This window comes from Takifugu flavidus, chromosome 6, assembly GCF_003711565.1.
Source record: "Takifugu flavidus isolate HTHZ2018 chromosome 6, ASM371156v2, whole genome shotgun sequence".
NCBI classification, from domain to species: Eukaryota; Metazoa; Chordata; class Actinopteri; order Tetraodontiformes; family Tetraodontidae; genus Takifugu; species Takifugu flavidus.
Window position 1 is genome coordinate 15,806,774 of NC_079525.1, and position 21,131 is coordinate 15,827,904.

Below are 21,131 nucleotides of genomic sequence, written 5' to 3' on the forward strand. Positions count from 1 at the left end.
GTCTGTTCTGGGGTCTGTTCTCCAGGGTCTGTTCTCCAGGGTCTGTTCTGAGGTCTGTTCTCCAGGGTCTGTTCTAGGGTCTGTTCTCCAGGGTCTGTTCTAGGGTCTGTTCTCCAGGGTCTGTTCTGGGGTATGTTCTAGGGTCTGTTCTCCAGGGTCTGTTCTGAGGTATGTTCTAGGGTCTGTTCTCCAGGGTCTGTTCTAGGGTCTGTTCTAGGGTCTGTTCTAGGGTCTGTTCTCCAGGGTCTGTTCTAGGGTCTGTTCTCCAGGGTCTGTTCTGGGGTATTGTTCTAGGGTCTGTTCTCCAGGGTCTGTTCTGAGGTATGTTCTAGGGTCTGTTCTCCAGGGTCTGTTCTAGGGTCTGTTCTAGGGTCTGTTCTAGGGTCTGTTCTCCAGGGTCTGTTCTAGGGTCTGTTCTAGGGTCTGTTCTCCAGGGTCTGTTCTGGGGTCTGTTCTCCAGGGTCTGTTCTCCAGGGTCTGTTCTCCAGGGTCTGTTCTAGGGTCTGTTTTCCAGGGTCTGTTTTCCAGGGTCTGTTCTCCAGGGTCTGTTCTAGGGTCTGTTCTCCAGGGTCTGTTCTCCAGGGTCTGTTCTGGGGTCTCTGTCTCTAGGGTCTGTTCTCCAGGGTCTGTTCTGGGGTCTGTTCTCCAGGGTCTGTTCTCCAGGGTCTGTTTTCCAGGGTCTGTTCTCCAGGGTCTCTTCTAGGGTCTGTTCTAGGGTCTGTTCTGAGGTATGTTCTAGGGTCTGTTCTCCAGGGTCTGTTCTAGGGTCTGTTCTCCAGGGTCTGTTCTAGGGTCTGTTCTCCAGGGTCTGTTCTAGGGTCTGTTCTAGGGTCTGTTCTAGGGTCTGTTCTCCAGGGTCTGTTCTAGGGTCTGTTCTCCAGGGTCTCTTCTAGGGTCTGTTCTAGGGTCTGTTCTCCAGGGTCTGTTCTAGGGTCTGTTCTCCAGGGTCTCTTCTAGGGTCTGTTCTAGGGTCTCTTCTAGGGTCTGTTCTGGGGTCTGTTCTGGGGTTCTGTTCTAGGTCTGTTTTCCAGGGTCTGTTCTCTCAGGGTCTGTTCTAGGGTCTGTTCTCCAGGGTCTGTTCTAGGGTCTGTTCTGGGTCTGTTTTCCAGGGTCTGTTCTCCAGGGTCTCTTCTAGGGTCTGTTCTAGGGTCTGTTCTGGGGTCTGTTCTAGGGTCTGTTCTCCAGGGTCTCTTCTAGGGTCTGTTCTAGGGTCTGTCTGGGGTCTGTTCTAGGGTCTGTTCTCCAGGGTCCAGGTCAGTCACAGGCTGTGAGTGGCTTCATTGTTGGCAGCTTCTGCCTCTTGTCCAGGACTGGGGTGCTGAGCCAGGGTCCCTGACCCCAGACATAGCCTCTCCAGCGTGTCCTGGGTCCAACTGGGGACCCCCTTCCTAGGGAGGGGGCATACGAGGGTCTCACCCTGTGGAGGAAGCTCATTCGGCTGCTTGTATCGGTGACCCAACGTTCATGACCCCAGGTGGGACTGGACACTGACCCATAAAGGAAGAGCTTTGCCTTTCATCTCAGCTCGGTCCAATACGTCGGTCCCACCGTGTCCCGGTGCCACGTGCACTTGTGCACACCCTTATTCTCAAACATGGTGTTTGTATTGACAAGCACAGAAGTCCAATAAGAGAACACCAGCAGATCAGGGAGGCCCCATGTGGGCCACGACAGGGACGTCCCCAGTAGAGTCTTCCTCAGCACCAGCAGGTCCCCCCTGCCCCCCGCCCGTAGACATGAACCACAGGAAGAGACCCGTCCCTGACCCTCTGAAGTCCCTGACCCTCTCCAACACATGGCAGCTGAGCTAAGCTATGAGGAAGTCCCCCCCAGCTGGCCGCCACTCGCCCCGGGGAACTCCAGAGTAGTGGAGCTCCCCGCTGGGTTCCTCAGGCCAGGCTGGGCTCCTTTCCTCAGGGGGTTCCACGCTCCTGTAACCACAGCTTTGGTCTGAGGATTGGGTCGTCAAAGCCCCTGAAGTGCCGTTTGGGGCGGAGCCTGGCAAGTCCCGTGGGCAGAGGTCCAGCTAACAGGCCCCGACCCCAGGACTGGCCCCAGGTGGGGCCCCAGGCCTGACCCCTAACCCTGTAATGCCAGTCTGGGCCTCGTAAACCTTGTTTCATCCACTTTCACGATGGCAAAACATGTCAGTCAAATTATCTGAAAGGTTTGTGTGGGGGGGCTGAACATCTGGAGGGGTTTCATTGGCTTTACATCACAGGTGGGTCAAACTGGGGACTAACTAACTAACTAACTAACCTGACTTTAGACACGTTTACAGGACCTGATCTTTGAGCACATTAAGACTGAAAAACAAAAGCTGTGGGGCCTCGTCCTTTGGTCTCTTCAGTCACCTGAACTCTTGGTTCCTCAGTTGGACCATGGCTGCATCATTCCCTGTCCCACCGCTGAGGACATCACCAAGAGAGGCGTCCCTCCAATGTCTCCTCCTCTGGCCATGTGGGAGCGGGACACCCAGGTGGTGGAGCTGGAGAAAGGCGAGTCCGGACTGGGCTTCAGTATCCTGGACTACCAGGTCAGAGCCGTGGCCCTGAGCCTCTCCACACGTAGACGGACAGCTTAGATAAGAAGAGAAGTTAGATAGGAACCAGAGATGGAGCGTGTTTCTGTGTTTGTTCTATGCTGGTTTAAACATCAAAATGATGCTGAATTCTGCCTCAGAGACAGATTAATATGGGATGCTCGTCTATCTTATCCCATAATTAATAGCAACCGTAATGACTCCACCCATTACAGCAGCAGGGCCAACACCACCACCAGGATGTCATATATACTGTATATATATATATATACACAGTATTCATATATATATATATATATATATATAATATATATATATATATATATATATATATATATATGTCTGGGTTTATATAGTATCAAATATCCTCTCCTGCACCAGGATCCAGAAGATGCCACTAGAACCATTCTGGTGATCCGGTCCTTGGTGCCAGGAGGCGTGGCGGACCGGGACGGTCGCCTGCTGCCCGGCGACAGACTGGTCTTTGTTAATGACACTAACCTGGAGGGCTCCAGCCTGGATTATGCTGTGCACGTCCTCAAGTCCACCGGCTACGGCCCGGTGCTCATCGGAGTGGCCAAACCGCTGCCCGTAAGTGGGGGGGGGGGCTCGTTTTAGCCTGGGGGGGTGGAGAGGGAGGGGGGTAGAGAGGGGGGGGTAGAGAGGGGGGGGCAGAGTTCAGTACCGAGAAGAACCCACCACCATAGGAACACCTTCCCTCAGATTGTTTTGCTAATTTTACTTTAGCACAATGGAAGCAAATATAATAATATTATGATTCAATTATGCTAATGAGCAATAGTAGTAAATTCAATAGTTCTATTTATCACAGGGTCTGAACTCTAAACTCATTTTACATTTAACTAGCAGCAGCTGAGCCTCCTTTGGATCGCACAACCCCTCACATCTGTTATACATCTGCCATACATCTGTCATACATCTGTCATACATCTGTCATACATCTGCCATACATCTGCCATACATCTGCCATACATCTGCCATACGTCTGTCATACATCTGTCATACATCCGTCATACATCCGTCATACATCCGTCATACATCTGCCATACATCTGCCATACATCTGCCATACATCTGCCATACGTCTGTTATACGTCTGTTATACGTCTGTCATACATCTGCCATACATCTGTTATACATCTGTTATACATCTGTTATACATCTGTTATACATCTGTCATACATCTGCCATACATCTGTCATACATCTGCCATACATCTGCCATACGTCTGTTATACGTCTGTTATACGTCTGTTATACATCTGTCATACATCTGTCATACATCTGTCATACATCTGCCATACATCTGCCATACATCTGCCATACGTCTGTTATACGTCTGTTATACGTCTGTCATACATCTGTCATACATCTGCCATACATCTGTTATACGTCTGTCATACATCTGTCATACATCTGTTATACATCTACTTTATTACATGGTGCTGCAAAGTTTAGCTAATGCAGCTCCTGTTTGTGTCGATCCTCCTTCCTGAGCTGGGGGGGGCAGGTCTCTTACGGCCTGGCAGGGGCCACTTGTGGACCCACAACACCAGTTAGTCATAGCTGCTATTTTAGCTTCAAGGCTACAGATTGTGTAAAAATGCAGCTATAAGATATGAAAAGTATGAAAAGTAACCTGTTCGCTGCTGCTGATCATATAAATATAATATGTATTTATAGTTTATATATAAATATAAATGTTTCTAACGGTGATTGTGATGGAGCCCGGTGCCTCCCCAGACATGGGGGGTCGGTGCCTCCCCAGACATGGGGGTCAGTGCGCTCCACCGGCCCAACACGCCGTTAAAGTAGTGCTAGCATTTAGCATTCTTTTAATTAGGGGTTAATCACTGGTCTTTATTCATCCAATGTTAAACTCAGCACATATAAATTGGTTCTTATGTGTGGATTGTGCTCTTAATATCAAATGTTAAATACATATTAATATCAAATGTTAAATACATATTCATATCAAGTGTTAAATACATATTCATATTAAATATTCCAGACATTTCTGTGAAGGTATTTTGTCGAGAGCCTCGAGTGTTCCACCTGTTGTGGGCGGTGGCTGAGTAGCGAGCGGAGAGTCCTGTTACAGGTCACCTGAATATTTCATGGTGCTGAGAGACCGACACAGAGCTGGACCACAGACGGGCGTGAGCAGCAGGACAGGCTAACGCTAACGCTAACCCTTTAGCCTCCTGTAGCAGACACCTGCGGTAAACTCCTTTCCTGTGAACCTCTCCCCCCCAGCTGGAACTGTGCGGGGGCCTGACGCCCATCTTGGAGCGGACCACTCGGGCTTCCTGCGATGACGCTGAGACGTGCACGAGCATGAGCCTGCTGGACGAGACGGAGGAGCCCAGCACCAACCGGAGCTCGGGCCAGGCCGAGGACAGCAGCAGCCTTCACAGCCCAATGGTTCGTTAGCATCATCGCTCGCTTACAGGATTCTGTTGATTTGAGCTTCTGCTTTTTTAATTAGTTGAATAAAGCTGTGGACCAGCGGAGTTCCTGTTTCAGACCGTAGCCTTTTAATAGAGACACGAGTCGGGTGAGACCTCGTGGCCACAGAAACGGCGGTTCTGCTCGAACGGGCGGTTCTGCTCAAACGGGCGGTTCTGCTCGAACGGGCCGTTGGGGAGGCCTTGTGCTCACATTTCACGTTGGTAACCGCAGCTGCTTCACGTGGGATCCTTTAATATTTGAAGGCCAGGGAGCTCCAGAAGGCCGAGCTGGTTCAGCTCTCTGGGTTTGAGTGGTGCCAGAACCACCCGACGGACCCGGTCCCATCCGGTCATTGAGGTGGGAGCTCTGCCTCCCGTCTTTTAGATGGTCCCAAAAGCTTTTTATCCTTTGTTCTTTGTTGCTTTTTATCCTTTTGTTCGTATCCAATTATTACAATTACACACACACAATCACACACGGGTGACCTACACACACAGGTGACCTACACACACACATACAGGTGACCTACACACACAGGTGCCCTACACACAGGTGCCCTACACAGGTGACCCGGTCTCTCCTCTCTCTCAGGACCACCAGCTGCATCAGCGTTTCAGCCTCGAGGGAGGTGACGGGGGTCAGCGCCCTCCACCCCTCCCCCCCCACACAGGCTATGAGAAGACAGTCACTGTTGCCCGGGGCAACCGTAGCCTTGGTATGTTCTCCGTCTTTCTCATCGTGATGATGTCATGGTGTGTGTACATCACTGGCACGGCAGTAATGGTGTTACTGGGCGTCGCCGATGACGACGACCACGACGACCAGTGGTGAAGCCACGTGTTCCTCCGACCTAAGACAAGATGATTGAGCTGTGTGTGTGTCTGTGTGTGTGTGTGTGTGTGTGTTGTGTGTGTGTGTGTCTGTCTGTGTGTGTGTGTGTCTGTGTGATAAAGAGTGTTGGTGGATGATGGATGGACTGAGGGATTTAAAGCAATCATTGTGTGTGTATTGTTTGTGTTGTGTGTGTTGTCTGTTTATTGTCTGTGTTGGTTTATTGTCTGTGTTGTTGGTTTATTGTCTGTGTTGGTTATTGTCTGTGTTGGTTTATTGTCTGTGTTGTTGGTTTATTGTCTGTTACTATGGTTTCAGCTGACTTGTGTAATAGAACAACGTTTCTTCTGTTGTCGTTTCTGAAGTTGATCTGTCTGATTGTGTGTCTAATGTGTGAGGTCACTGTGCACTATGATTGTACTGTAATTTGAATGTAAATCTAAACAACAATAAACAATTCATTTGATCAAAGAAAATAAGTAATAAGTCATTTCTTTAAACAAGTTCAAATTATGTGCGACCATAGTGTTGTGGATGTGCATCGTCCTCCTCAGTGACACCCGACTAGGCTCTCCCTGTCTTCAGTGTGTGTGGTGTGTGTGTGTGTGTGTTGTGTGTGTGTGTGTCTGTGTGATAAAGAGTGTTGGGTGGATGATGGATGGACTGAGGGATTTAAAGCAATCATTGTGTGTGTATTGTTTGTGTTGTGTGTGTTGTCTGTTTATTGTCTGTGTTGGTTTATTGTCTGTGTTGGTTTATTGTCTGTGTTGTTGGTTTATTGTCTGTTACTATGGTTTCAGCTGACTTGTGTAATAGAACAACGTTTCTTCTGTTGTCGTTTCTGAAGTTGATCTGTCTGATTGTGTGTCTAATGTGTGAGGTCACTGTGCACTATGATTGTACTGTAATTTGAATGTAAATCTAAACAACAATAAACAATTCATTTGATCAAAGAAAATAAGTAATAAGTCATTTCTTTAAACAAGTTCAAATTATGTGCGACCATAGTGTTGTGGATGTGCATCGTCCTCCTCAGTGACACCCGACTAGGCTCTCCCTGTCTTCAGTGTGTGTGTGTGTGTGTGTGTGTGTGTGTGTTGGGGGGGTCACCTGATCCACCTGCTCCTGCCTGCATTCATGCCGTGTGTCTGTGATTCACCTCTGGAGTCAGTCTGCTGTGTGTTCACCCTACCCCCTACCCCCTAACCCCCTACCCCCTAACCCCCTAATCCCCTAACCCCCTACCCCTAACCCCCTACCCCTACCCCTAACCCCCTACCCCTACCTCTAACCCCCTACCCCTAACCCCCTAACCCCTACCCCCCTAACCCCCTACCCCTAACCCCCTACCCCTAACCCCCTAACCCTCCCCGTCCTGTGACCTACCTGGTCTGAGTGTGTGTTACTTCAGGAGACGCTACACAACGGATTGTGCAGTGATGTGTGTGTCCATGTTTGTGTGCTCAGCTGCCTCCTGTCTGTCTGGATTAGGCCGATCAGGCAGGTTGTGTTGGCACCTGTTCGAGGCCAAAGCTCCTGTCACCTGTGCTCAGGTGTGCCTGTGTGTACATGTGTGCATGTTGGCAGGCCTGTTGGTGAGCGCCCCCCCGGATGGCTCAGGCGTGCTGGTGCGCAGCGTGGTGCACGGGGGCTGTATTAGCCACGATGGCAGGCTTGGCGTTGGGGACGCCATCTTGGCTATCAACGGAGAAGCGACCTCCAACCTGAGCCACACCAGGGCCCGGGCCCTGCTCCGCAGGCACTCTGTGCTGGGCCCAGAGATGAGGTGAGGGCCACCAGGGTGCCACCATGTGACCCATATCTATTTCTAAAGGTCTACGTTTTCCAGGGGATCATTTCCTAAACTTGTGTCCCAGTTTGGCCTCCTGAACGGAATCGGTCCAGTTCACTGGGGGGGCTGTTGGAAGGTGATCTGCTGATCTCCCTCAGAGATCTCCTGGTTTCCTCTGCTTCCTTGTGCAGAACTTACAGGAAACAGCAGGACTGCTGCTTGGAGTCCAACATTCCCGGTGGCGTCGGTATAAAGGAGACCCCACCTAGCTGTCGGGGGGAAGCGCAACACCTCCAAAGTTAGCTAACCCTTAAACATAATGGTGCTTCCCGTTGGGTGTGATCACCGAATGATCCTCATATTGGGATCGACCCGTAACTGAAAGAGAATTCCAGGAGAGAATTCCACAGATTTGCCTGTACAGTATCACATTGAGAGGAGGCCTTTTAGTTCTCCACATGTGCATTATTCCTCGCGCCACAGTTGATCACAGTTGATCACAGTTAGGGTTAGCGTCTCCCGTTTGGAGATGCTTGCTCAGCAGTTATGCTTCACCTCCGTCCCTGGCCGGCAGAACACCCCTCCCTCTCCCCCCCCCCCCCCCCCCCCCTCCCTCTACTCTACCTCCCTCTCCACCCCCCCTGAGGCTGTCCACATGAAGCCATGAGTAGGATGGAGGAGGCAGCTCTCAGTAGAGCTTCCAGCCTTACTGGAGCAGCAGGTTAGAGGGTTAGGGTTAGAGGGTTAGGGTTAGGGTTAGGGTTAGAGGGTTAGGGTTAGAGGGTTAGGGTTAGGGTTAGGGTTAGAGGGTTAGGGTTAGGGTTGGAGGGTTAGGGTTAGGGTTAGAGGGTTAGGGTTAGGGTTGGAGGGTTAGAGGGTTAGAGGGTTAGGATTGGAGGGTTAGGGTTGGAGGGTTAGGGTTAGAGGGTTAGGATTGGAGGGTTAGAGTTGGAGGGTTAGGGTTAGAGGGTTAGGGTTGGAGGGTTAGGGTTAGAGGGTTGGGGGTTAGGATTGGAGGGTTAGGGTTAGTAGAGGGTTAGCGTTAGAGGTTAGGGTTAGGGTTAGAGTTGGAGGGTTAGGGTTAGAGTTGGAGGGGTAGGGTTAGAGGGTTAGGGTTGGAGGGTTAGGTTAGAGGGTTAGGGTTGGAGGGTTAGGGTTCGGGGTTAGAGTTGGAGGGTTAGGGTTGGAGGGTTAGGGTGGAGGGTTAGGGGTTAGAGTGGGGGTAGGGGTTAGAGTTGGAGGGTTAGGGTTGGAGGGTTAGGGTTAGAGTTAGAGGGTTAGGGTTGGAGGGTTGGGTTTAGAGTTAGAGGGTTAGGGTTAGGGTTAGCGTTAGAGGGTTAGGGTTGGAGGGTTAGGGTTAGCGTTGGAGGGTTAGGGTAGCGTTAGAGGGTTAGGGTTGGAGGGTTAGGGTTAGCATTAGAGGGTTAGGGTTTAGGGTTAGGGTTAGGAGGATGGGGAGAGGCTCCACAGGTGCTTGCTGCTTCACTTAAATGCAACGAAGGTGAACGTGTGACAGGCTGGAGTTCCTTCACATCCTAAATACAAACATCCACATTTCCACATCTAGAAATTCAGCTTCCTGAGCTGTCAGAAGGCCTCTAGAAAGGTGTCACCATTATAGTAGAATCAGTTGGGAATCATTTGAGACTCATTACAGCCTCCTTTTATCCCATCTGGGAGTCTTTCATGTTGGACCATTGGCCTTTGTTTCTTTTTACCAGGAGTCTTAGGAATGCAGCCTTGCTGAGTCCTGTGAAGTAAAAACCACATTAATGTCTGTCTGTTCCCAAACCTCCTCCTTATCTCTCCCCTTTAGAATAACCTTTGTCCCAGCCCGTCAGGTGGACGACTACCGCATCCGTCTCGGTCTCCCTCCCCTTGCATCCATGGCAGGGGACAGCCCTTTGTCCTCACCCACTCCACCTCGCCTTTTTCCAGAAGCTGCCTCAGCTCTGACCAGAACTTTAGGTCCAATCAAAGCCGAGTCCGCTCCCGCTGGAATTTATTCCACCCTCAAACCTTCTGCATCATTGAAGTTTAAAGGAGCAGCAGCCACTCCGGCAGTGAGCCAAACCTCAGTTCCATTCCAAGCCCCAACCTTCACCCCCGCTCCAGACTGGAGGTAATGCACGATTCCGAGACGTGAGTCTGTGGTTGATGATGATGATGAGTGTCTGATGAACCCACCCAGGAATCCATGAGCCCTTCCTCACCTGTCTACCTGTATGCTGCACAGGTGTGGCCGTACCCTCCTCCTGTGGGATGGGTTGTGGGTTCCTGCCCACGAGATCCAGCACTATTTAGCCTAGTTCTTATCCGACACTTTAATTCATGGGATCCCTCAGAAGACGCCGTGCACTTCCATCCAAGCATGATTGTCAGCGTCTTCTGACTCTCCTCGTCCATAAAAGGGCCACGCTGAACTTTTCAGCCTTTTATTTGGCACCTGACATGTGATCTCAGAGAGCTGCTTCAGTCTAACCCTAACCCTAACCTAACCCTCTAACCCAACCCTAAACCCTAACCCTAACCCTCTAACCCTAACCCTGACCCTGACCCTAACCCTCTAACCCTCTAACCCTAACCCTAACCCTAACCTAACCCTCTAACTCTAACCCTTAACCCTGACCCTGACCCTAACCCTCTAACCCTCTAACCTAACCCTAACCCTAACCTAACCCTCTAACCCAACCCTAAACCCTAACCCTCTAACCCTAACCTGACCCTGACCCTGACCCTGACCCTAACCCTCTAACTCTAACCCTAACCCTAACCCTCTAACCCTAACTCTAACCCTAACCCTCTAACCCTAACCTGACCCTGACCCTGACCCTAACCCTAACCCTCTAACCCTCTAACCCTAACCCTAATCCTAACCCTAACCCTAACCCTGACCCTGACCCTGACCCTAACCCTCTAACCCTAACCCTGACCCTGACCCTAACCCTCTAGCCCAACCCTAAACCCTAACCCTAACCCTCTAACCCTAACCCTAACCCTCTAACCCTGACCCTAACCCTCTAACCCTAACCCACTGCCTCTGTGGTGGTGACCGTCTGGCCACCCTTCTCTCTGTGCTTTACACCTCTTTAGCCCCCTTCCAGTCATTTTTCCTTTGGTCTTAATGGTCCTCAACACGTTCTGGCCTCTCTCTGCCCCGGTGGAACCGTTGGTTCTCCTTCTTCTCCACTACTCGCTATCGTTAGCGCACACAGATGTTCATCCTGGCTCGTTACACTTCCAGTCAAAATCATAAAGACTGAATATGATGATAACTTAGGTTCTTCCCACCTATTCGGATTATTTGTTTATGTTATTTTATCAGAACTGGACTTCCGTATTATCATTATTGATGATGTGGTTTTATTTTGGAATTATTTATCTTCTTTAAGAGTCATGAGAACACTGAGGAACAACAGATCAATGCAAAACTAATGAAAAATATCTACTGGAGCTGTGACAGGATCAAAGCAACGCCATTTAGAAAAGAATAAAATATGAACCATCCCAACACAACAAACCTGGAATTAAAAGTCGGAGGACGACAGGAAGTCCTTCATGGACAGAAACAACGAGTTCCAGCCGGAGAGGCGGATAAAGATGATTCCAAATAATATAAATATGAGGCCGTCCAGGTGAAAGAGAAGGAACAGCATTCGTCCCTAAACCCACGTGCACGGCAGCTGCGACCCTGATCAACACCCACTGCTGGACTGGAGATCTTTCCAGCCACTTCTGATGAAGTGGAAAATATGACATTAATAACTGGTATAATGTAACTAATTAACCTTCTTGGTAATTACAGCTCTGTCTTCGTTTCTTCAACCTTCCAGTCAGCAGATGATGAAATCTCCACCTCACGAGGAGGAGGAAGTAAAAGAGGACGCAGATATCGGGGAGGACAAACGTGACTGCAGCGCTGATGGAGTCCAGGAGCTGGAGGGAGAGAGGAACGTGGAGGAAGAGGAGCTCTTTCCTCATGGGACAGTAACCTGGGATCTTCCCAGGAGGTCAGGAAGTAGATCCAAAGCCTGCTTCTGTTCCATTTCTGTGTCAAAGTAGGTTTAGAACAATCATGGTGTGGTTCGATTGTCTCACAGCAGAGATCATGTGGGATCAACCAGCTGGTACTCCTTTGGCCCGGGGGGGGGGGGGATCAGGAGACAGGTGAGAGAGAGAGAGGGAGGAGGGAGGGAGGAGAGGGGGGGAAGAGGAGAGAGAGAGGGAGGAGAGGGGGGAAGAGAGAGGGAGGAGAGAGGGGAGAGAGAGGGGGGAGAGAGAGGAGAGGGAGGAAAGAGGGAGAGAGAGGGGGAAAAGAGAGGGGGGGGGAAAGAGGGAGAGACAACTTTCCCATCCTGCATTTGCCACGTGTGTGTATCAGCCAGAGGTGAAACACAAGCTGCAGCAACGACCAGCTTGTGTTTCACCTCTGGCTGCTGTAAAATGCTGGTGTGTTGATTCGTCTGTGCATCTGCAGCAGAGACACCGAGCAAAGCGCGAAAAGAAGCTCACCTAACCCCTAACCTAACCCTAACCTAACCCCCTAACCCTAACCCCTAACTAACCCAACCTAACCCCAACCCCCTAACCCTAACCCCCTAACCTAACCTAACCCCAACCCCCTAACCTAAAACCCTAAACCTAACCTAACCTAACCCCAACCCTAACCTAACCCTAACCCCCTAACCCTAACCCTAACCCCTAACCCTAACCTAAACCTAAACCCAACCCTAACCTAACCCTAACCCCCTAACCCCCTAACCCAACCCTATCCCCCTAACCCTAACCTAACCTAACCCCAAACCTAGCCGGCTCGGTGGGGGGGGTGTCAGTTCTAACCTAACCCACTGTTGTGTTTTAAAGAGTGCGGTTAACTCGAGCTCCTAGTGAGTCTCTGGGCATCAGCATCATGGGAGGACGAGGCCTCGGCCGCAGACTGAGCAGTGGGGGGATGATGAGGGGCGTCTTCGTCACACACGTCAGTCTGACAGCCCAGCAGCACAGACCCTGCAGACGGGAGACAGGATACTGGAGGTGTGTGTGTGTGTGTGTGTGTGTGTGTGTGTGTCCCAGTTGGTGTCTCGTGCAGTGATTTTAAAACTGTGACGCTAACCTGTTTGACAGTAATTTATGTGAATTAGAGGAAATATCTGGTCGATAATCTACCCGGATGCAATCTTTTATTCATATTTTATTCTTATTTTCTCATTTTAGTCTTATTATAGAGTATTTGTCATTTTGCATTGAACAAAACGTCGATTTTTTTCTCATTTCTTTCATCTAATGGCCTCTTTGACAAACTGCCATTTCCATCTGACCTTGCTTGACTTGTTAGATGAAAAGATGAAATTTTGTTCAGAATTCCGTAAAGTCCTGTCAGCACATTAAAGCCCAAGGCCGGAACGTTGCGTTGGAAAGCTTCTTCCGATCCTCCCAAATCCGACCCACGTCCCTCTAACCCTTCTGTCTTCGAGGTGGGTGGCGTGGACCTACGAGACGCCAGCCACGAGCAGGCAGTGGAGGCCATCCGCAAGGCTGGAGACTCTCTGGACCTTCTGGTCCAGTCTGGACACCATCGTAAACATCTGGTACTGTGTCTCCTACTGCAACCATCACCCTGACACAGCGAATAAAAGACCAACCTTCTGTAAACGGCGCAACCGCGTGGCCTCTCGAGGCCCCACAGCATTCTGATACAGAATATTTCAAAAGAATGAAGCTGGTGGATCTGCTGGGCGTGAACAAACGAATTGTTTCCCCAACCCCAACCCCAACCCCAACCCCAACCCGAACCCCAACCCCAACCCGAACCCTCGAACCCCAACCCGCGAACACGAACCGAAAACCCAACCCCAACCCGAACCCGCCAACCCAACCCGAGAACCCGAACCCCAACCCCAACCCGAACCTCGAACCCCAACCCTCGAACCCTAACCCGAACCCCAAACCCTAACCCGAACCCCACCCCAACCCGAACCCGAACCCGCTAACCCAACCCGCGAACCCGAACCCTAACCCGGAACCCCAACCCGCTAACCCGAACCCGAACCCGAACCCCAACGCGAACCCGAACCCCAACCCCAACCCGAACCCGCGAACCCCACCGCGAAACCAACCCGAACCCCAACCCAACCCGAACCTCTAACCCCAACCCTCAACCCGAACCAGAACCCCAACCCCAACCCTAACCCGCGAACCCCAACCCTCTAACCCTAACCCGAACCCCAACCCCAACCCTAACCCTAACCCTAACCCTCTAACCCTAACCCCAACCCCAACCCTAACCCTCTAACCCCAACCCTCTAACCCTAACCCTAACCCCAACCCCAACCCTAACCCTCTAACCCCAACCCTCTAACCCTAAACCTAACCCCAACCCCAACCCTAACCCTCTAACCCTAACCTGAGAGCACGTCTCTCCTTCACCGTCACTCATTTTCCATCTTCTTGCACCTCCTCTGCATCTCCTCTCTCAGCCACAGTCGCCTGGACTTTCCAACCATGAGAAGCTTCGTCCATCAGGACCGTCCAGCTCTCGCATCACCAAGGTAACGCTGATCAAGTCCATCCATGTGAACACTTTTCCCCCGAGTGCAGGAACCCTTGAGAGAATGTGCACCTTTAACTGAAAAGTCTTTTTAGAAGTCTTTAACAGAGTTCCTCGCACCTTCAGCACAGGCGGTGAAATGACTCCATTTGTGTGCACGTGTTTGTGCGTGCATGCGCATGAGTGTATGAAAGACAAAGAACAAGGGAGAAATGCAGCACGTAGTGACTCCTCACGTTAGATTAAGAAGATTGCTGCCTCCTCCTTGGTGCTGGAACAAGAAGAGAAGCTTCTGGGGTTCTGGATGTTTGTTCTGTTGTGAGGGACCATTTTTATGGTGATGCTTGAAAAATGTTTCCCCTCATGATTTTAGGAAGCAGAGACTGTCAGTGGTCTGTCCCTTGGGCTCTCTCCTACAAATCCCTACACTCCCACTCCATTTAAGGTTAGTGTGTGTGTGTGTGTGTGTGTGTGTGTGTGGTGTGTGTGTGTGGTGTGTGTGTGTGTGTGTGCATACATGCATCATCTAAGAAATCAGACTTGCATTTATAGTCAGTTATCTCCAACAAATGCCATTAGCATGCATGTTGACAGAGCCTTTGTGGTCCATATTCCCGTGGAACTAGCTTGTTTGTGTAAACCCTAACCCCAACCCGAACCCTAACCCTAACCTCAACCCCAACCCTAACCCTAACCCTAACCCCAACACGAAACCAACCCCAACCCCAAACCGAAACCGAACCCGAACCGAACCGCAACCCCAACCCGAACTACTAACCAGGACCCCAACACGAACCCCAACCCCAACCCCAACCCTAACCCGAACAGAAACCCCAACCCTAACCCAACCCGAACCCGAACCCAACCCCAACCCGAACCCGAACCGCAACCCCACATAACCCGAAAACCGCAAACCCAACCCCAACCCCAACCCGAACCCCAACCCCAACCCGACCCGAACCCCCTGCACCCCAACCCTAACTCCAACCCAACACGAACCCTAACCCCAACCCTAACCCTAACTCCAACCCCAACACTAACCCTAACCCCCAACTCTAACCCTAACTCCAACCCCAACACTAACCCTAAACCCCCTAATCTCAACCCCAACCCCAACCCTAACCCTAACCTACCCTAACCCTAACCCCCAAGCCCAACCCTAACCCCCAACACTAACCCTAACCCTAACCCCAACCCCAACCCTAACCCTAACCCCAACCCTAACCCTAACCCCCAACACTAACCTTAACCCCTTTAAAGCTGTTCTCCTCAGATTTTGTTGCACTCAACAACCCTCACAGGTGCTCCAACTTGTGCCTGGAAGGATCCCCATAGACATTTCCAACTTTTAAATAATGCAGAAATCTCCCCCCAAGGTGCCTTCGGTGGTGCCAGACAGAAGCGACCGGACCAGCCCCGTTACAGGTCCAAGCCAAACTGCAGCGGAGGACGGAGGCGACCACAGCAGGAGTAAGTGTCCTGTGGTCCCTGAGAGGTCACATTGACCATGGCGTCATAGACCCCCCGGGGACAGTTGGAGTCTAAGGCGCCATCACACAGCACAGGTGGTCCTGGCCCGATTACGCCTGTTGTCCTACCGTGCACATCCATCCGTCACGGATGTGAAACACTGCTGCTAGAATAACATGAGCACGTTTTTCTCACGCACGTTTGTGAGTGATGGAGGGTAAAAACCAAATCTTGTGATTTATGTATTTTATGCTTTTTATTGGCACGATGCCTCAAATATTCCAAAAAATTGCACCTCACCCTTAAAAGTGCAGCTGGAAACTGTGACGTTCCCAGATGTTCCCATTGGTGCTGGAGCCATGTTCATGGTGATTCACCTGTTCCTCCAGGTGATGCTCTGCCCCATGTCCTGTTTCTCCTAGGAAAGATGCTGCAGCGGTACGGCAGTCTCTCCGGGAAGCTCCACATGATCGAGCTGGAGAAAGATCCCACCGCACATGGCTTAGGAATCAGCCTTACAGGAAACAAGGAGGATTCCAGGGCCCGCCTGAGCATCTATGTGGCCCATGTAGACCCTAAGGGACCTGCTGGTCTGGACAGAAGAATCATGGTGGGAGATGAGCTGCTGGAGGTGGGTTGAAATGTTACAATTAGTAAGTTTAAAATGAAAAGAGGGATGGTATGCCATGGCAGCTAGTTGTAGCGGTGGCGTAGCCGAGTTAAAAGGATCACCTGGAGGATCCAGTGACATGGCCTTTCTTCCAGATCAACGGTCAAATCTTGTATGGTCGGAGTCACCAAAATGCCACAGCCATCATCAATAATGCTCCATCCAAAGTCAAGATCATTCTCATCAGGTGACGCCAGATCCTCTTCTTGGTGCACCTTTGGCCTCTGTGGAGGTCCTGGCAGCCGCATGGGTTCCGAACACATTTGCTTCTGTCTCATTAGGAATAAAGCTGATCCAGTTCAGACAACCGAGGGAGGTCAAGACGAGCGCCAAGAAGAATCTGTGCTGGTTGGAGGCAGAGAGGATCACGGAGTGATCAAGTCGCTGTTCCAGGATGGGGCAGCCAAGAAGGTGTCCTGGTTTTACAACTCGTTAAGGATCCATGTGCTGACCTGGGGTGGGGGGGCACGTGTAGCTGTTATCTGATCAATGATATCATGGAGAACATTTTCCAATCAGAATTAAATCAATCAAGGACACGACAGCCTGCTGGATTTTGGCTCCTGAGGTCATCAACAGGCTGCCCTCAGCCCAAATCTCTGCTTCCAATGTGGCCTCCTCTCTTCTGCAGCTCCACGTTTTTTGGACTCTGTTTGTGCAGGATGGCGGGACCAAGGATGGCGGGACCAAGGATGGCGGGACCAAGGATGGCGGGATCAAGGACGGCAGGACCAAGGATGGCGGGATCAAGGATGCGGGATCAAGGATGGCGGGATCAAGGATGGCGGGATCAAGGATGGCGGGATCAAGGATGGCGGGACCAAGGATGGCGGGACCAAGGATGGCGGGACCAAGGCTGCAGACAACGTTGTGGCAGTGGAAGATGATCCTGTGGCGGGACTGTCATCGGACAAGGTACACCACAGTGGCTGTGGGGGGGCCGTTCATGACCCAGCGGATTGAACCGTTTATGACCCATCTGCCTTCGTCACCCGCAGACCTGCCACAGGCCAAGATCCCATTTGGAGGAATCAGCACCTACGACTTCGGACCCGCGGTGCTGCCCTGTCCTGGCTGGCAGGGAGTGCACCATTGAGATTTCTAAAGGAACTCTGGGTCTGGGTCTCAGCATTGTCGGGGGCTGCGACACTCTTCTGGTGAGAGCAGCTCATGTTTTCAGGTTTCAGGTTGAACTCAGCAGCTAACAAACGGCAGCGCTGCTACGATGCTGCCACGTCAAATTGGAATCAAAGACAATTTGTTGTGTTGGGAAAAATCTTCTTTCCTTCGTACTGAACTAGTACGGTGTTTATTCATTTCCGGCGCAACCACAAGGGGGCAGTAATAATCCATGAAGTAAATGACGGTGGAGCAGCACAGAGAGACGGAAGACTCCAGGCTGGAGACCAACTCTTAGAGGTATTATGAACAAAAGTGTTTATTCAGTGTCTTTAGTCAAGAACGGTGGTAAATGTGTACATTTTATTATTCTGAATAGAAGCTGATACTAACAGACACTACATGACTTTAATATCCCACAACTGACAGATAGTTTTGTGGCCATGTTGGCGTGGCTGTTTAAATGTAAAAGGAGGTTCTTAGTTCACTTCATAAACGGCCAGTAGATTTGTGAACATGGCTACGATCAGAAATACCAGCAATTGAGGGTGCGTCACAAAATATTGGGATCTTTTAAAATGAGGCATGGGCTCCTCATGCAGCTCCACAGTGAAGAACGTAGCACCAGACGTAGCACCAGACGTAGCACCAGACGTAGCACCAGATGATCCTCTGTTGAGCATAAGTCAACTGTGCTGTAGGTGAATGAAATCGACCTGCGTAAGGCCACCCATGACGAGGCTATTGGCGTGCTACGACTCACCACGCACCGAGTTAGCCTGCGTGTCTTCAGGCACCAGGAGGTTTCCAGGGACGAGGACCACTGGGACCTCTTCAGCCTGGAACTGAGGCCCCGTCCTGGAGAGGGACTGGGCTTAACCACTGTGGGCAAATGGTATGTCTAATATGGTGATGATGACATGAGGGTTTTAAAAAGCTGCTTTGGGTTTTTTTAATTTTAAATATCATCCGTATGTATTTGGGTTTTTTTTATTCCTTTATTAATCAAAAGGAACTAAAACATAAATTCTTTAGGTTCCCAAGTTTATTAAAGAGGGTGACGCGGCACTTATTGGGCATCAATAATGTAAAGAAGCAACCAAGTGTGACATTAAGGGAGCCAGCGTGGTCACGACATCCAGCACGAAGGGTTAACCCTAACCTGACCCTAACCCAAACCTCTAACCCTAACCCTCTAACCCAACCCTAACCAAGGGTTAACCCTAACCCTACCTCTAACCCTAACCCTGACCCTAACCCAAACCCTCTAACCCTAACCCTCTAACCCTAACCCTAACCCTAACCCTAACTCTAACCCTAACCCTAACCCTAACCCAAACCCTCTAACCCTAACCCTAACCAAGGTTAACCCTAACCCAAACCCTCTAACCCTAACCCTCTAACCCTAACCCTAACCCTACCCAAACCCTCTAACCCTACCTCTAACCCTACCCTAACCAAGGTTAACCCTAACCCTACCGCTAACCCTAACCCTAACCCAAACCTCTAACCCTAACCCTCTAACCCTAACCAAGGGTTAACCCTAACCCTAACCCTAACCCTAACCCTAACCAAGGGTTAACCCTAACCCTAACCCTAACCAAGGGTTAACTCTAACCCTAACCCTAACCAAGGGTTAACCCTAACCCTAACCAAGGGTTAACCTAACCCTCTAACCCTAACCCTAACCCAAACCATCTAACCCTAACCCTAACCAAGGGTTAACCCTAACCCTACCTCTAACCCTAACCCTAACCAAGGGTTAACACTAACTCTAACCCTAATCCTAACCAAGGGTTAACTCTAACCCTAACCAAGGGTTAACCCTAACCCTAACCCTAACCCTAACCAGGGTTAACCCTAACCCTAACCAAGGGTTAACCCTAACTCTACCCTAACCCTAACCCTAACCAAGGGTTAACTCTAACCCTAACCCTAACCAAGGGTTAACCCTAACCCTAACTCTAACCCTAACCCTAACCAAGGGTTAACCTAACCCTAACTCTAACCCTAACCCTAACCCTAACCAAGGGTTAACACTAACTCTAACCCTAACCCTAACCAAGGGTTAACCCTAACCCTAACTCTAACCCTAACCCTAACCTAACCAAGGGTTAACTCTAACCCTAACCCTAACCCTAACCAAGGGTTAACCCTAACCCTAACCCTTCTTCCTGCAGCGATGATACAGGCATCTTTGTGTCAGACATCATCAGAGGAAGCGTAACCGATTTAGACGGCAGGTTGTTGCTAGGCGACCAGATTCTGTCCGTCAACGGGGAAGACGTCCGTGCGGCAGCGCCAGAACACGCCCAGACGCTTCTGCAGGTCAGACGTTCCCAGCCACACCTGCAGAACTGACAGACTGATGGAGAGCTTGTTCCAAACCCAGCTAACACGTGTGTCATGTCCCCCTCAAGAGCTGCAGCGGCGTGATCCACTGGAGGTGGCTCGTTTCAGAGCCGGGCTGCAGCGCCCGCAGCAGAACCAGGTACGAAGCAGAAAATGGCTCATAAGACATGAACACGTGAAAGCAGCTCAGGCTAAAAACACATTAAGCTTCAAACTCTATGAGAGTGGCATGATATTATATTTACAACAGAAATTGTTCAATGTACGTATGAGATGTTGAAAGTGACACATCTAAGTGCCGAAGCTGAATCTAAATGTTGTATCTACATCGAAATACTAAATCTAAAATTTCAATCTAAGCGATAAATTTAAAATCTAATTTAAAATCTAAATGTGAAGTAAATTTAGAGTTAACATTAATATCTTTACACATAAGTTACATTTACTATTTACATTTATCTATTTAGTTATATTTGTGAAGGTGGCACATTTTGTAAATCTCCTTAAAAGTGATCTTTGGAACCTGGTTTGATGGTAAAAATATTGCTGTTTCTTCTGGCTTGAGCTGCTTTACAATTTTAATGCTACATAAATTGTCAATCAATTTCATATGTTATATTTAATTTTTGCATTTTAACAAAGGTACCTTGTGGATGTAGGAATTTTTTAAGTTTTGTTTTATCCAGAGCGAAGATTCTGACCGCTCCACACCCACTCCCTCAAGCGGATGTGAGGATTTTTCTAACCAGCAGAGGGAGACAGATCACGGAACCGGAAATGACTGTGAGTCAGGAAGAACAACAACCTTGGACGACAGACAGACGGAGAGACAGAGAGACAGACAGACAGACAGACACACAGAGAGACAGACAGACAGACACACAGACAGAGAGACAGACAGACACACAGACAGACAGACACACAGACAGACAGACACACAGACACACAGAGAGACAGACAGACACACAGACAGACAGACACACAGACAGAGAGACAGACACACAGACAGACAGACAGACACACAGACAGACAGACACACAGACAGACAGACAGACACACAGAGAGACAGACACACAGACAGAGAGACAGACAGACACACAGACAGACACACAGACAGACAGACAGACACATTTCTATATGTATTAGATTGTGTATCTTTGTTTTGCAGCATTTCAGGCCAATGCTGTCATCAGAAAAGTAGAAATACAAAAGGTACCAATACGTGTGTGCGTGTGTGTGTGTGTGTGCGTGCGTGCGTGCGTGCGTGTGTGTGTGTGCGTGCGTGTGTATTCTAAACTAGAGAAAGTCATTTTCATTTTTTGATGTTTATGTTTTAGA

General features: G+C 50.0%; 1 protein-coding gene and 1 long non-coding RNA gene across 2 annotated transcripts in view; one reads left to right on the forward strand and one right to left on the reverse strand.

Annotated features, from left to right (window-relative positions):
* The window catches only part of si:dkey-92j12.5 (multiple PDZ domain protein), a 33,826-nt gene that overhangs the window by 7,784 nt on the left and 4,911 nt on the right, over positions 1-21,131 (forward strand). The window contains 25 exon segments of the mRNA XM_057035763.1: positions 2,375-2,536; positions 2,924-3,133; positions 4,818-4,985; positions 5,604-5,727; positions 7,431-7,629; positions 9,452-9,757; positions 11,469-11,645; positions 12,499-12,617; positions 12,620-12,669; positions 13,110-13,223; positions 14,112-14,183; positions 14,556-14,627; positions 15,559-15,652; positions 16,075-16,283; positions 16,418-16,509; positions 16,604-16,733; positions 17,088-17,237; positions 17,321-17,479; positions 17,658-17,741; positions 18,143-18,336; positions 19,622-19,769; positions 19,862-19,880; positions 19,883-19,932; positions 20,480-20,576; positions 20,962-21,005. Coding sequence (XP_056891743.1) covers positions 2,375-2,536; positions 2,924-3,133; positions 4,818-4,985; positions 5,604-5,727; positions 7,431-7,629; positions 9,452-9,757; positions 11,469-11,645; positions 12,499-12,617; positions 12,620-12,669; positions 13,110-13,223; positions 14,112-14,183; positions 14,556-14,627; positions 15,559-15,652; positions 16,075-16,283; positions 16,418-16,509; positions 16,604-16,733; positions 17,088-17,237; positions 17,321-17,479; positions 17,658-17,741; positions 18,143-18,336; positions 19,622-19,769; positions 19,862-19,880; positions 19,883-19,932; positions 20,480-20,576; positions 20,962-21,005 — 3,243 coding nt within the window.
* Positions 17,736-18,598, reverse strand: LOC130527372 (uncharacterized). Its single transcript, XR_008951019.1, has 2 exons — positions 18,212-18,598; positions 17,736-18,113 (listed from the first exon to the last, which is right to left on the reverse strand). It is a non-coding gene; the product is annotated as an uncharacterized LOC130527372 (long non-coding RNA).